The sequence below is a fragment of the Rhineura floridana genome, chromosome 18 (assembly GCF_030035675.1).
Source record: "Rhineura floridana isolate rRhiFlo1 chromosome 18, rRhiFlo1.hap2, whole genome shotgun sequence".
In the NCBI taxonomy this organism is placed as follows: domain Eukaryota; kingdom Metazoa; phylum Chordata; class Lepidosauria; order Squamata; family Rhineuridae; genus Rhineura; species Rhineura floridana.
This window is the reverse complement of record NC_084497.1, coordinates 1,308,773-1,324,302: the sequence shown is the minus strand read 5'-3', so window position 1 is coordinate 1,324,302 and position 15,530 is coordinate 1,308,773. Positions and strand designations below refer to the sequence as shown.

The 15,530-nt window shown below is 47.8% G+C and overlaps 2 protein-coding genes across 2 annotated transcripts; one reads left to right on the top strand and one right to left on the bottom strand.

Moving 5' to 3' along the window:
• Positions 1–5: 5 nt before the first annotated feature.
• Positions 6–3,860, top strand: NDUFA7 (NADH:ubiquinone oxidoreductase subunit A7). The gene is made up of 4 exons (XM_061601973.1): positions 6–150; positions 1,282–1,331; positions 2,617–2,766; positions 3,606–3,860. The coding sequence occupies exons 1-4, from the start codon at positions 100–102 to the stop codon at positions 3,700–3,702; spliced, it is 348 nt and encodes a 115-aa protein (XP_061457957.1). The 5' UTR covers positions 6–99; the 3' UTR covers positions 3,703–3,860.
• A 415-nt stretch (positions 3,861–4,275) lies between these two features.
• On the bottom strand, positions 4,276–11,301 carry CD320 (CD320 molecule). The gene is made up of 5 exons (XM_061601971.1): positions 11,154–11,301; positions 9,145–9,573; positions 6,880–6,939; positions 6,108–6,250; positions 4,276–5,325 (listed from the first exon to the last, which is right to left on the bottom strand). Exons 1-4 carry the CDS (start codon positions 11,218–11,220, stop codon positions 6,126–6,128), a joined length of 681 nt encoding a protein of 226 aa, XP_061457955.1. The 5' UTR covers positions 11,221–11,301; the 3' UTR covers positions 4,276–5,325; positions 6,108–6,125.
• Positions 11,302–15,530: the final 4,229 nt, after the last annotated feature.

Sequence of the window (15,530 nt, the reverse complement as noted above, 5' to 3'; positions counted from 1 at the left end):
GCCTATTGCGCTACGGAAGCCGCGAGTGGGCATTCCGGGACAGCGGTAACTTTCCCGGCGTGCCCCGCGGCTCCTGCGCCCTTGAACACTGCGGCCAAAATGGCGACGGCCACCAGCTTCATCCAGAGGCTTCGCAACTTCGCGGCGGGGGTAAGCGGCGGTGGGCGGTCGAGGCCGGGCCTCCTCTGGGAAACCCGTTCGAGAGGGTCCCCGCGACGAAGGAGGCGGAAATTTATGCTATGCAAATTACCGCGTATTCAAATGAACCCCGCCAGTCCCGCCCCCTGTGGGCGTGGCCTCTCTTACACAGCCTATCCCCTTCTGCCCTCCCGATGTTGGTGGGCTACAGTTCCCGTTATCCTTGTCTGCTGGGGCTGATGGGAGTTGTAGTTCAGCAACATCTGGAGGGCCAAAGGCTGCCCCCCTCCAAAAATGTGGGTCAGATCCTATGTATGGCTGCCTACAGGGCATACACTTATTATCATTATTGTTGTTATTGTTATTATTACCTGCCCTTCACCCAGAGGTCCCAGGGCAGGTTACAGCAGTTTTAAAACACATAATAAAAACAACCTAAACAACATCACAGAAAATAGAGTGGGTCCTAAAAATTTAAAGAGTATTATTTCCCACAAAGAATCCTGGAAACTGTAGTTTGTTAAGGGTGCTGGGCATTGTAGCTCTGTGAGAGGTAAAACTACAGTTCCCAGGATTCTTGGGGGGAGAATAATGTGCTTTAAATATATAGTGTGTAGGCTTTCAAAGGCTGCAATTCTAACCCTGCTTACCTGGAGCTAAGTTCCCTAATTAAACTTAGGTCTATTTAAACCACAGGGCATCCCTTGTAAAGAATCCTGGGAACTGTAGTTTACCCCTCACAGAGCTACAGTTCCCACCACCCTTAACAAATGACAGTTCCCAAGATTCTTTGGGGAAAGTTCTGTGCTTTAAAAAAGCACAGAGTGTATGCAATGAAAAAGTAGGATCTCATAGATCACATCCACACAGTCCATTTAAAGCACATGGCATCCCCGCAAAGGAATCCTGGGAACTGTAGTTTACCCCTCATAGAGTGAAAATCCCCAGCACCATTAACAAACTACAGTTCCCAGGATTCTTGGAGGGGGAGCCACTTGCTTTAAATGGATGCTGTAGGTGGGACCTTCAGAGGTCTTCCTTGTGCTTTTTTCCCTTTCGTTTGGCTTTTGTGCAGAGACAGGCTTGCTGCCCTCAAGATGGCACACTTGAGTTGAACCTTAACGCCTCTCTTCTTTTTAACAGCGGGATCTCCAAGCCAAACTGCAACTTCGCTACACAGAGATTTGTAAGAGGTGAGCCCCACGTTTCTTGCTGAAAAGTGCCAAAGCCCTGGACCTGGATTTAGAATTCAGCCATAGGGCCGTCTCCCCCGCAATTAACGAAATGTTACATGTTGTGAATTGCACGTATTTGAGCAGATTCAGTAGATCTGCATGCATATTGGGCTGGATTTGTCCTGTAACACCTTATGTGGCTCAGGACCTCAATACCTTAAGGACCACCTCTCCCTGTGCGAACTGGCCTGGACCCTGCCTTCATCATCCGAGGGCCTTCTTTGTGTGCCTACTCCATGGGAGAAGTGGCCCCCTCAGCTGTGGAATGCTGTCCCCAGGGAGGCACACCTGGCGCTCTCTCTACCCATCTTTAGGCACCAGGCAAAGAGCTTCCTTTTCACTCAAGCCTTTGGCATGCTGACTTAGTCCTTTTTGTGTGGGTTTTTAATTTTGTATGTTTTTAACTTTAGTTTATGTTGTTGCGTTTTTAACACACTTTGTAAGTTGCCTAGAGACCACTGGGTACGAGTCAACTAACAAATTTAATAATAAATAATTCATACTTGAGGTCACATCCACACCACACATTTCAGTGACATAGCTTCCCCCAAAGAATCCTGGGAAGTGTAGTTTGCCCCTCGCAGAGCTGCATTTCCCGGCACCCTTAACAAACTACAATTCCCAGGATTCTTTGGGAGGATGGAAATATGCTTTAAATGTATCGTGTGAATGGGACCAAAGATACATAGACACACATCCACGCCACCCACATAATGCACCTGGCCTCCTGCAAAAAATCCTGGCAGCTTGTTAAGAATGCTGGGAATTGCAGCTCTGAGGGGGTAAACTATGCATACTTAAATATGTGTGTGCAATATGTACTAAGGCGACCCCTCTATTAGGCTTACAGGTAAAACATCAGCTTCGCATGCAGACTGCCTCAAGGTCAATCCCCTCCATCTCCAGGTAGGGCTGACTACTTGTTACCTGCCCCTAGTCTACATTGGCTGGCAGTGACTTCCTGGGGGTTTTGGTAGGAGTCTCTCCTAGCCCTTACCTGGAGATGCCGGTAATTGAACCTGGGGCGTTCTGCATGCAGAGCAGATGTTCTTGCCCTTTTGAGCTATGGCTTTATAGACCTCCTTTTATCATCACGGCAGAATAAACACGCAGATCAGTCTCAGAGGAGGTGGCTCTGCAATCATAAACAAGTGGTCAGAGCATTAAAACAAACTTGGTAGATTTCCCCCTCGTTTGTCATTTGTCTGAATTTCGTGACCTTCATAAATGTCTTGTTCTTTAGGACTCAACCTCCTCCACGCCTTCCCGTCGGACCCAGCCATAAGCTTGCGAACAATTACTACTGTACTCGCGATGGGCGACGGGAGACCTTTCCTCCCATTGTCCTTGCATCACCGCAGAAAATCTTGGCCCCAGGACAGCAAGTTGGCAGGTAGAGTTTGTGTGTCGTTTTGTCTGTACCCGCTCAGCTCTTAATCTTGGAAGCTAAACAGAGCCAAGCCTGGCAGTTCTTTGATTTAAGAGCCAGCAAGTAACACCCACCTGCTCAGTTTGTTTTGTGATTACATTTATAATCCCACCTTTCCTCCAAGGAGCTCACAGGTGAATACACACGTGGCTCTTCCCCTCCCGATTTTATCCTCGCAACCTTGTGAGGTAGGTTAGGCTGAGAGACACAGTGGCTTGTCCCCAAGGTCATCCAGTGAGCTTCATGGCTGAGCGGGGATTTGAACCCTGGTCTCCCAGGTCCCAGTCTGACACTCTAACCACTATGCCACACTGGTTCTCTGCTGGACTGGCACTGGGTGGCCAAGAGAACGGTGTGGGCATGAGAAGCTTTGTCCCACCTAAGGCCTCATTTACTTTCATTCCAAGGTGTCAACTGATTAAAACTCTCTGGACTGATTGGGCTGTATCTAACGAAGGGCAGGTCCTCCCGTGACTGTTTTTGAAGGAATCACGGGGACTGTCGTTAAGGGTGTTGGGAATTTGTAGCTCTGTGAAGGAGAATCCACAGTTACCAGAATCCAGGGTTTTAGACAGGGAGCCTTGTCCCAGCCCTACCTTCTGCATGCTGTGGCCCTTCCCCAAAGACACGGCTGGGGAAACTTTGGCCCTCCAGAGGTTGCTGAGCTATCAACAAGCATGGCCCATGGCCAGGGATGGAGTTCTGATTCAGCAACATCCGGAGGGCCAGAGGTTCCCCACACCTGCCCAAAGAAGAGGAAGATTCAGAAATGAAACAGTCTCTTGGTTTCTCACCCTCTTAAGCTCAGAATCTTCTGTTGCACCTATGGAGAAAAAACCTGTGACGCCCGGCTCTCCGCTGCAGAAATGGGAACTGTCCAAAGACCAGCCCTATCTGTGAGCTATAGTGATCATTTAAGGCTGACATTCATCTGGAGTGCCTAGGTTGATACCACTTTTGGGCAGAGGCTTTAAAACTGTGTGGAAGTACTTCTGGCCGTACAGACTGTCTTGTGGTCGGACCTGAATAAATAAACTCAACCCCTAACTTAATCTGAATCTCTTGCTGCTGTTGCTGTTATTTATTACAAGAAAGCACAAACACAACGAGTTCAGAAAAAGCAAGTTTTACTTGATTTGGACAGAGGTCCATCCTTGCAGAACACCGTGGTGGGGTTTGATCCCTAACAACACACTGAATTATCCTCTTTGGCCTGATTCCCACAAGAGGGATATAACCGTGGCACTTTGCTTGCAAGAGGCAAGATGAAACTAGAATTGCAGCCCAGCTTGCTGAAAAAGCTGGACCCAAAAGTGGCGTAGTATAGGATTGCCTCATGACAACGCCTGAAGTTTACGCTGGGAAACACAGGGAAGCTTTTAATAAAAATGGTAAATTGCCCAACAGGTAACTCTGACAAAGAACAACAAATCATTAATTCAGATATGCACTCAATGAAGATTTCCACCAAAATACATTGGATAATTTGCTATTTTATTCATGCTATCTACATTTTCCATTACCGTTTTGAGCCTTGCCTCTGTTTCTTAGCTGTAGCGGCCAAGACACAGGGTCCCCGCAACTGCTGTAAATATAGGAGATCAAGAGGGCCAGAGTACAGAAATAAATATGTGGGATACCGAGACGATGAGATGCAACATTTATTTGCCATCTAAAAAAGGACAGAGTTGTCAATGTTGCTAATGAGAAAATGAAAAAAAACCCACCACACATGAATTACGGGAATCATTCATCCTGAAGGAGACTTTGGGCCCATCTGTACTATATGTTCAAAGTATTATCATACCACTTTGAACGGTCCCGGCTTCCCCCAAAGGATCCTGGGAAGAGTAGTTTGTGAAGGGTGGTGACAGTTGTTAGGAGACCCTGTTTCCACTCATAGAGCTACAATCCCCACAGAAAAGAGACTAACATTTGAACCACTCTACAAATTGTATCTCTGTGAGGAGAATGGGAGGGATTTCCTCTTAACTCTCAGCACCCTTGACAAACTACGGTTCCCAGGATTCTTTGGGGGAAAGCGAGGACTGTTTTAACGTAGTACAATACTGCTTTAAATGCATGCTGTGGTTTGGGGCATCACACATGAAATGTTGTGAACCAAGAACTGAAATGAAAAAGGGACGCAAGACACAAGCGGTGTTCACCAAGGGAGGGGAGGGAGCCTCAAGGCACACTGTGGCAGCAGCCTCCAAAACATCCCACCATCTTGAAGGACCCTGTCGTCGCTTCTACATAGTCCCCTCGTGGCCAGCAATGGGGAGTCATCGTCCCCGCCCTCCAGCCACACGAAGAAGACGCAATCCTTTTGTCTTTGATGTGCATCTCAAGTTCTTGACTGAAGTCACTTGCCGAAGTATGGCGTGAAAGGCCGGGGTTGCAGGGAACAGCAAGAGGGACTCTCACGGAGCTGGTGGGATAAAAACCTTGGCTGTAGACAGGACCTTCTTTGTGGGGGGGATGTGTTGAAAGAGAAACCATTCGTAAGACGACAGGGCAGCTCTGGAGATTGAAAAAACCAAACACTAGTGGAGTTCAGGAGCATGAAAGGCAAATTATTTCCGCTCTTCTGACAGCAGGGGAAGCTTCCCTCGCCTCAAATCCTGTAGTGATCCCCGGTGTGCCTGCAACCCAAACAAATTCCAACAGCATTTTTATTTTATGTTTTGGTCAACACTTTTCTCATACTATTTTTCCCCTCTTTACGCAGATGTTTAGGAGATGTATATATATAAAAGTCAAGAACAATTGAACCAGACAAGCCAAAAAAACTATGTATGCACAATTGTACGGGAGAGCATGTACAGAGTTCCATCTCTCAGTATAGCTCAAGTCTCAGAGGAAAAACCACAATGAAGATTGCAATTATGTTGCGAGATATGCCACGCGCAAATTGCAGATCCCCTTGAGGAAAGGTCAAAGCATTTCAGGCTTTGTTTAATTTAGAGAAAAAAGCGAGGAAGAGGCAACATGATAGAAGCGTATAAAATTGTGCATGGCACAGAGAAAGTGGATAGCGAAAAGTTTTTCTCCCTCTCGCATAACACTAGAAATTATGGATGTGCAACGAAGCTGAACGTTGAAAGATTCAGGGCGGACAAAAGAAAATAGTTCTTCATGCAATATATTTAGAGAGATATAAAATAAACGCACACGAAAACTCCTTGGTGAAAGACAACAGAGGTAGATAAAGAAGGGAGAGGCCGGTTTGAGAAGGGCCCAGCCCCAAGCCTGCAGGTAAGAGGCAGGTGGGAGAATAGCTCAAATCTGCACCTCAGGCATACCTTGAAGGGAGGGGAATCTCACGGCTGCTGCTTTAACACCAGCTGCTCTGAGCCTTCACAGCGGCCGTTGCTTGTAAGATGATTCATTTTAGCATTCCTCCACACCAAGATGCAAACGGCAGCTACCACTATGGCCAGGAGTGCTATGGGGAGAGAGAGAGAAATGTGAACCTTCTGGCTGTCTCTAGTGCGCGAGGGACGAAATGCTAGCCGAAAGGTCGCCAAGTAATCCCCAGTGGTCCACCAACCCCCCCCCACGGAATTTTTCTTTTGGGGGGGGGAAGAGTGCAGAGCCGTAGCAAGGATGAAGCGACACTCCTCTCGGCAAGGGGAAGGCTGCAACTCAGAGGTAAGAGCCCCTGCTTTGCATGCAGAAAGCCCCCAGTTCAACCCCCAATGGCCTCTGCAGGTATGGCGGAGAGTCCCTGCCTAAACCCTGGAGAGCCACTGCCAGTCTGGGCGGGCAATAATAAGCTAGATGGGAGCAGTGGTCTGGTCTGACTTGTTATAAAGCACCTTTCTATGTTCCTAAGGAGCTCCCAGAGAGTTGCCTTGCACACCGAACCCAGCAGGATCAAACGTCCACCCCTGCGAGGCAGGTGGGGGTGGCAGGTGTATGGCCTGGTGGGACAGATTTGGCTTGCTCGCTGGAGGATAGCCACCCTTCCTACACAGCACCTGATACACTGCTTAAGGTTAGGGCTTAGGGTTCAATAAAACTGTCCACAGTTCAGCCTGACCGAGTCCTGCAGATTTTGCCATCCCTACTCACCGACAACGGCAAGGAGCATCAAATCCTCAGGCATCACGTTTCCAGGGACAGCCTCACCATCTTAGAAAGGCAGACCAGAAGGGAGGGGGTTAAAATGCGTTAATTTTTTTAAAAAGTAAAATCAGGTCTCAAGTTGCAGGATGGGTTTTAAATTTAGTTAGTTATTAAAATTAGCTTGTTGGAGGAAAGGTGGGATATAAATTTATTTATTAGATTTATATCCTGCTCTTCCAGTAGGAGCCCAGGGTGGCCTTAAATGTAATAATAATAATAATATTTGAAACCAACGGACTCAAGTTAACCAAATCCACTGATTAGTTAAAATACAACACATTCTCTTGCACTGCATCCTTGCTTTTGACTTTTAGGAGTTTCTTGAAGACTTTTATGTCAACAGGCCTATGCACCTGTTTCAATTGTTTTTCCAGCAGCCAGTCATTTTAACTATTTTTATGCTGCTGAACATCGCCCTGACGTTTTGCAAGACGGCAAAACATAAATAATTTTGTAAATAAATAAAATAAATTTATACTATCTTAGCCATGGTTGCAATCTACTCTCAGAAAGCTTCAGTGAGATACAACCCATTGTCTTTTCATTGCATTTATACTAGCTTAGCTATATTGTAATCCACTTTCTGAAGGCTTGTTGCATTGAAACACAGGGTATAAAAAACCTAAATAAATAAAATAAAGATGTTAAGTGTGTGTGTTTTAATTAAAACAAAAGAATCCTGCCTGCAGGCTTAGAAGCTAAATAGGGACATGTAAGGAGGGGAATGGTAAAAAAAAAGATACTGAACCCAAATTTCTTCAGTTAATTGGTAGAGGAGTAGGAAAACAGGAATGCCTTAGGATGCATCTCATTAGCCAGTTGCAGAGCCATGAGACAGAATCCCCAAAGCCCCACCAAATAAGTCTGAACAAACCATTTACGCCAATAACCCAATGCGAACAGGCCGAACAATCCTTCTGGGCTCCTAAATCAGTCCCAAAATGCCGTCCAACCCCAGAAACGTTTTGGAGAGAGTTGCTGTGCAAAGCCCAAGGCTGTTTTGACGTCTTTGCGTTGCAGGCACGCGCCACTCCTTCTCTTTCTGGTAGCTTGGGAATCGTACCGCCGTGTTGGTAAAAATGCCCACTCCTGTGCCATTAAAAACCCAACACGAGAAAAAGATGCTCCATTTGGTTCAGAGGAACCTCAAGCCTTGGGGGGCCAAATATGGCCCTCCAGACTTCTCTTATCTGACCCCCGGCACTCTCCCCAAGGTACATCCCTTCTCCCAGCCACACTCCCACGCTGCCCCCACTTTGCGCTGTCCCTGAGTGTTTCTGCTGGGCTTACACGTACGTCCCTGAACTCAGATAACGTTTTCTGATTGCTTCGATGGGGGCTAGAGCTAGTCTCCTGTGCACAGGGAACATTTACATTTCTTGCTCCTCCTACTTTTGCTTCTGGCTCCACCCACCACCAGCATGCCCCCCCTCCAAAGGTTGCCTGGAAGGAATGCGGCCCTCAGGGTAAAAAGAAGTATTCCATCTCTGGTTTAGAGAGAGAAAAAGCAACCTGATGAGTTCTGCCTGCTAGATTTCTGAACATCAAGCTGTTGAGGGAGTCAATGGGGTGAGATTAAAAACAAGACCTCTTGCCCGCTTTTGGGAGAACTGGAGAAGGGGGGGGGAGAGTGGAGAGGAAGGGAAACTGCTCCCAGGCAAGCTAAAAACTCCGCTGGCAATAAAAAGGAGCCATCAAGGCGCTATAACAGCATAATTGCAACCAACGCAAGCGTTTTACAGCTACCAGTTCCCCAGCTTTCAAGCAAGGTTAAATGGGACCGGCAAGAACGTTATCTACTGTGGAGCGATCCTGGTCAGGGTGCCAGCCAGCCACACCCAATTCCAGGATACTCCATTGAACAGGCAGTATTCTGTGCCTGCTGAGTGCTCACTGAACCTCCATCCAAAAGACTTCCCCCCCTCCTTCTGCAAACTTGGGGTTGTCACAAGCCCACCTGGTCTGTGGGTGGTGCCACTGTGCCCCCGCCCTCAAGGAACAGCAAACGGAGAAGGGGTTTGCTTTTAGTTTATAGGACATCCTACGACGGGAGTTGGACACAGCCGCCTGTTCAACGGCCCCTTGGGAAGGAGCCAAGCTATTTAGCTTGAATTGTCTAAAGAAGAAAGTTGCAAGAAAAAGGAGGCTCGCTACTCTGAGGGAAATCAGAACATCTGTTTGCCCTCAAAAGCAGATGGCTGTCCACTGCACCTGTTTGGGTGGTTTGTGGGATCACCGGAGACTCCAATCCACAGCCCAGTTCATCCCGCTTGTCCAGACAATCGGAATGGCCATCGCACACCCATGTCAGCGGGAAACACTCGGTTCCCGGCGCACATCGGAACTCCTCCTTTCGGCAGGCTGGCAAAGTCCAGGCCAACTGGGGCCCGCAGGCATCCAGCGACTCGTCGGAACCGTCCGGGCAATTGCTGCGGCCATCGCAGATCCGTTCCAAGGGCAGGCAAGGGCCTCCGCTGCCACACTGCCGCCCGTGGCGTCCGCACGAGACTGTCCCAGCTTGGCAGCCGTTCTCATCACTCTCGTCACTACAGTCTGCCTTCCCGTCACACCTCAGGCACAGAGGCACCTGCGCACCGTCACTCTCGCACTGGAAGCTCCCGATGGTGCACAGGAAAGATTCTAGAACAGGGGAGACAAAACGGTATAGTCAGCAACCAGCATCAAAGCAGCTGTCAAAAAGCGCCAGGAAGACTTTGTGAACTATCCACGCAAGAAAAGACACGGGCAAGCGTCTCCGCCAGCGTTTAAATGGATCTGGTAGATTAAACAGTCTCGTTTTAAGAGACCTTTTCCTCTGTTCTGTCAACAAAGCATTCATGAGTTAATATCCAATGTGTGCATCCCTCTCAGCCTCACTATCATATTTAGATATTGCCTGAACTTTGCCTTGTTTTTTTGTATTTCATTTTTGAATTCATGTCATCTTACTCAATAGGGACGGCACTGGTAGATTTTGAGCTCACTGGTAAATTGGATGTGAATGATATATGGTATGAGTGTTTATATTAAAAATTAACTAAAATTATTTTTTAAAAAAAGAGACAGGAAGGCTCTGTAGACGCTCAAAAGCAAGTGTATTTACTCTGCAGTATTTGCGGGCTGGAAACACCTTCTAGAACTCAGCTCTGGTTGAGTTTCATTCTTTTCTGCTCTTGAAATTCAGCCCAGTTAAAAATAACATGAAAATCATTCATGCTGAAAACTGCAGATTATGTTCCAAGGCAAAGTGTTTTTTTTGGCAAGAAAAGAATGTCAGGAGACCACAAGGAATAAAGGTCTAGAGGAACAATAGGAGGCACCCACCCATTGTTACTGAATAAACGGAGGGTTGGTGTGGGTGTGGACTGATGAAAAGGGCAAAAATCATGTATGCAGCCTGCTATTACTATTATTTCTTACATTTATACCCCACCTGTCCTACCAGGAGCTCAAAGTGGTGGGTACAGTTCTCTCTCCATCAATTAATGCTCACAACAATCCTGTGAGGTGGGACAGGCTGAGCGGCAGTGACTGACCCAAGGGTGCCCTGTAAGCTTCATGGCTAAATGGAGGGATTTGAATCATAGTCTCCCACGTCATAGTCGGACACTCTAGCCATTATACCACACTGGCTCTCAATTTTTATTTTAAAACAAACAAACAAAAACACCAATTCTCTTTAATAAATGGATGGACTCAGGTTTCTAGGTCTGGGAAAGCCCAGGTTCAAATCCTCACTCGGCCATGAAGCTCAGCGGGGTGACCTTGGGCCAGTTAATCTCTCAGCCTTTCCCTAGCTCACAGGGTTGTTGTGAAGGTGAAAAGGGTGAGGCAGAACCATGAACGAGTCACCCTGAGCTCCTTGAAGGAAAGCAAGGGCATATAATTAACACACAAACAAAAACCTAACAATTATTAGTATTGATTGTTGGGGGGTTTCCCCTCCCTGCCTGACAGGTAGACCCCGTCCGCACGGAAACCAGGAGAGGTCACGCCCCTCCACATGGGGGGGGGGGCTGGCCGACACGTGAAGCCAATCAGAGCGTGGTAAGGAGGGAGGAGTGACACGGCCGCATGGAGCCAACGACCAATCGCCGCTTTCCGAGAGCAGCGCTCGACCAATCGGCACCGCCCGTGAGCACGGCCAGGGAAAAACCTTGAATGAGCCTCACGTGCGACTGGCGTGTCCGCCTGGAAAGGCCTCTACAGCGGGGGCTCACCGGCGTCCGAGGCCCGGACCCTCCCGGCGGCTGTCAGGAGCAGCGAGGCGAGGAAAAGCCGCTCCATGCCGCTTCCACTCCAAGCGTCCTCTGCGTATGCATGCAGTTCAACGAGGCAGCACACAGCGCATGCGCCAAGGAGCGCCAAATATGCGCTTCCGGCGGAGCGTGACGTCAGTCGGCCGATTCTCTTGCCCCACCTTCCTGAGCTGCGCATGCGGGTAATTGCCGGGGTTTGAGTGGCGGAAGCCAGGGGTGGGGAGGCGGGACTTTTGGCGGAACTACGACTCCCATCGGCCCCAGCAAACAGGGCCAGCGGCCAGGGATGATGGGAGTTGTCGTTCAATTGTTCCCCACACCTTTAAAGACCGCTTAATGCTTGTCTACAGCTCATAGATACAGTGGGGTGTAGTGGTTAGAGTGCTGTTACTGGGACCTGAGAGGCCCGGGTTCAAATCCCCGCATGGCCATGAAGCTCTATGGGCGACGTTTAGTTTCAGAACTTAAAAATTGACACTTTAGGAACACATAACTGCCTTAAAACTGAATCAGATTCACTGTTCCATCTAGATCAGTATTGTCTACACTGACTGGCAGCAACAGCTTTCCAGGGTTTCAGGCATTTCCTTGCTCCTGCTGAAATTCAGCCTGCAGGTGTTTAGTTCTCTGCCGCAGTTCCTTCTGTTCTCTTAATAAGTTAGGGCCGTTTATTCCAACTTTCTTCTGTGAAAGTCTTCATTCCAGGGTGTGTGGGCAACCGTCACCACAGGCCTCGCACGCTGCCACCACCGCAGAGCACATCATGCAAGGAAGCCTCCTCTTCGTTGTTCCTCTGAGATCCAGCCTGGCTCAGAGGTGCTGCTGTTTAACAGCCAAGATTAAACAGATAGGTACACACACAGCGGTGGGATGGACTGCTGGGCTTGAGTGAAGGGGCAAGAAGAGGTTTATCCCTTTTACACCCCATCGTGGTGATTTTAGTGATTCTGGTCATCATCTTAATGGCCCTGGTAAGATGGATCCTGTCCCAAATGGCACAGTTACATCCGAAGGAAGAAAGCGTAAGAGTCCAAGACAAAGCAGATGTGCGTAAGGAGTGAAAAGACATCTGCATAAGTATATTCAGATGTTTTTCAACAAGGGGAGTTGTTACGAGTGCTCGGGCTGGCCCCATTTTGGTTCATGGGCCCTGGAGCGTTCTGGGCTACGTTCCACCCCACACCGCCTGTGGTCTGGCTCGTTGTGCATTCCTGCAGTACTGTGAAGGACAGAAGCGAGGCCATTCTGTGGGCAACTAAAATATCTAAGAGAAACTGAAATAAATGTTATCCTCTTCCTTGATAGGCTTCCCTCAAGCGCAACAGAGAAAAACCTCATTGTTTAAAAGCATTAGAAAGTAGCCTGGAGGTTTGTGTGTGTGTGTGTCAGCCTCACACCCAGACCGTTCTTTCTTTCCCAAGAGTATGAAATTTTTACTTTTCCCCTTAGGAATCAACATTAGTTCCATAACACAAGCTTTGTGGGCCAGTAAAAAGAGTCCGTATACAACCTGAGGCTTTATCACACAATGATAAGGGTTTGGTTATAAAGATCTAACATGACCAGGCTGGACTTGTTAGAGTCACCAAAGACCTGGAAGATGTTGCTACCTATCACCGGTGGGATATATTTTCTGGGTGGAATCCTACTGTGACGAACGTTTTGAATTTAGCTTATCACCCTATACTTTTGTGTTAGCAGCTGTACTTTTGTTACTTTTATTGATTTGTAGTCTCTATATAAGGATTGTAAGGTTATATAAGAAGGTACAGATAATTATATGGCAAGGGGAAACCCAGAAAAGTGGAGATAGTAAGAACCTACCAGGGTGCAGCAGTACAACAAATGGCTGTACAAAGAATTGATGATAGCAACACGAAAACATGGATAGTAGAGGAATGTGCTAAGGTGAAGACTTTACAGACTGAATGGGCCAGGATGAATAAAATAGAATGTGTGAAGCTAGCGTTATAGCTAGCTTCGAAGCAGGGAACTGATGGAGAAATTATGATATGCAAACAATAAGCAAAAACATTCTTTCATGAAGCTATAAAGGTTTCTAATAGTTTAATAAGTTCAGTAGCTAGCCAAAATCCTTTTCTTTTTAGAGCTGTCTTCTTCCCTCTGTGCTGGTTTGTTCGGCACAGGTTCTGCTCTAATAGATAAGATAACAGAACAACAACGGAGCCGAGCCCAGGCAGCTCGTGCCATCAGCTGCTGAAGAGACCGTCAGTTGGCCTGAGAAGTCTCTGTCGCTCTAGATTCTATTCTACTTACTTGTTTTAGGATCTTAAAATTGTAAACTGCCTTGGCTGCCATGGCAAAAAGGCAGAATATAAGTGTAGTTGAATGAATGAATGAATGAACGAACGAACGAACGAACGAACGAACGAACGAACGAACGAACGAACGAACGAACGAACGAACGAACGAACGAACGAACGAACGAATGAACGAACGAACACCGTGCTCGGTATCTCTAAGATGTAGAAAGAATTGCAGTAGGTAAAATGCTTAGCTCATTAGCTGGAGTGCTTAGCTCATTGTGAAAATGTACTTTCATGTGAAGTACTGAACATTGCCAAATTCACTAGAACATGATGCAGAGAAGTACAGTATCTATGCAATGCCTATGCAAATACCTGTGCAATACAGTAATGCCTATGTCATACTGATGTGTTAACTCCTGATTGGTAGATGCTAAAGTCTTTGTCCTGAAATGTATAAAAACCCCAGGCAACCAGTGCCATGTTGCAGTTCTCCACTCACTAAGAGGGAGACTGACCAAGCATATGATTGTCGGCCAATAAAGGCCTATCTTTTTGCTGCAAGCCTGCGTTCTTCAATTTTACTCAAGGACCCCCAGCCCCCACCTGCCTGCCTGCCTGCTTGCTTAACAGTAATGTAGGGCTTTGTGCACCAAAACCGAAACCTTGAACTTGGCCCAGCAGCTAGAGTCATTTTTTCAGCAGCAGGGTGACACGTTGGCAATGTCCTCCCTCAGTGAGCAGTCGCACCTCTGCAGTTTGCCCCAGCTGCGGCTTCCAGGCCAACCTCAAGGGCAGCCTCACATAGAGTGCGTTCCGGTAATCCAGCCTGGAGATCAGCTTTCCATAGAAGCACTTCCCAGCAGAGACAGGAGTTCCAGCATAGCACAGTCCAAACAAACCACAGGGAAGCCACGCAGGTCAAAACATAATCCAGAAACAAGGCCGATCTCCCCAGGCACGACACAGGGCAAACCCTCCGTCTCCGTAGAAAGTGCAAAACGGAGGCCTTATATACTCTGGCCTCCTCAACCACACCTGACCACAGCTGCTGGCCGTGAAGATGCATCAGCGATTGCTTACTCACGGGGAGACCATCAGCTCTGGGCCTGCAAACATATACTGTGTTGTTGCTCTTTGGCCCGAAGCTCTCACGGATGGGCATTTGCGGCAACTGGGCTCTGTAAAATCCTCAAGCCCTGCAGTCAGTATAGGATTGTGCCCCTAACCCACACTTCGCCAACCTGGGGCCCTCCAGATGCAGGGACTGATGGGAGTTGCAGCCGAGGTAGGCAAAAGCCGTCTTAATCAGTCGACCCATTAAAATCCGAACAGGGACTCCCCTGGAGGTTTCTGTAATAGAGCAACGGTGCCCTGATTTTGTAACAATTTTTATAAATTTTATAACAACTTTAAACACATGTGCAGAACTGTCTCTTTTATTTATTTTGCCACAATATTTTAAATGCCGCCGGTCAGTTTGCACAACCCGCTTTGCAGAGGAAACGCTTATGTATCAATCATAATGGAAGATACACAGACACAGAAAGACACAAATGAATTGTGCTTTGTAGCTCTCGATCTAAAGACTCCTCTCTTGCAGCTGGGAGGAGGAGCAGGGATCGAGCCCTTTCTCTACGAATCACCATGAAGACGTTGGCTCTGATTTGACTCCCTATCTGTCTGTCTGTCTGTCTGTCTATCTAATCGACTGCCCTGATACTGGAATGCACAGACAGCAGCCGCGGATAGCCCAATCGTCCGTGAATTTGTCTAATACCTTTTTAAAAGCCATCCATAAGGATGTAAGGAGAGCTGTCCTGGGTGAGGCCAAAAGCCTGTTGAGGCTAGCATCCTGCTCCCACAGGGGCAAAGCAGATTCCTTTAGGAAGCCTGCAAGCTGGACCTGAGCCCTCCAACAACAGTCCCCTCTTGTGCCTCCTACAGTGGAGGGAGAGCATAGCTGTGGCTAATAGCCATTGATAGCCTTCTCCTCCTCCATGAATTTCTTCACTCCACATCTCTTCAGCTATGCACCACGGGGAGAGGTCCCCCTTGTTGGCTGTCTTGA

Bases quoted from the DNA above. Each gene is read 5' to 3' on its own strand.
- NDUFA7 (XM_061601973.1), top strand. From the start codon at position 100: ATGGCGACGGCCACCAGCTTCATCCAGAGGCTTCGCAACTTCGCGGCG. The intron at 1,332-2,616 runs GTGAGCCCCACG...CTTGTTCTTTAG, and splicing joins TACACAGAGATTTGTAAGAG to GACTCAACCTCCTCCACGCC. The intron at 2,767-3,605 runs GTAGAGTTTGTG...CACCCTCTTAAG, and splicing joins CCAGGACAGCAAGTTGGCAG to CTCAGAATCTTCTGTTGCAC.
- CD320 (XM_061601971.1), bottom strand. From the start codon at position 11,220: ATGGAGCGGCTTTTCCTCGCCTCGCTGCTCCTGACAGCCGCCGGGAGG. The intron at 6,940-9,144 runs GTGCAGTGGACA...TGCCTTTCTAAG, and splicing joins CCCACAAACCACCCAAACAG to ATGGTGAGGCTGTCCCTGGA. The intron at 6,251-6,879 runs GTGAGTAGGGAT...CTCTCCCCATAG, and splicing joins GATGCTCCTTGCCGTTGTCG to CACTCCTGGCCATAGTGGTA.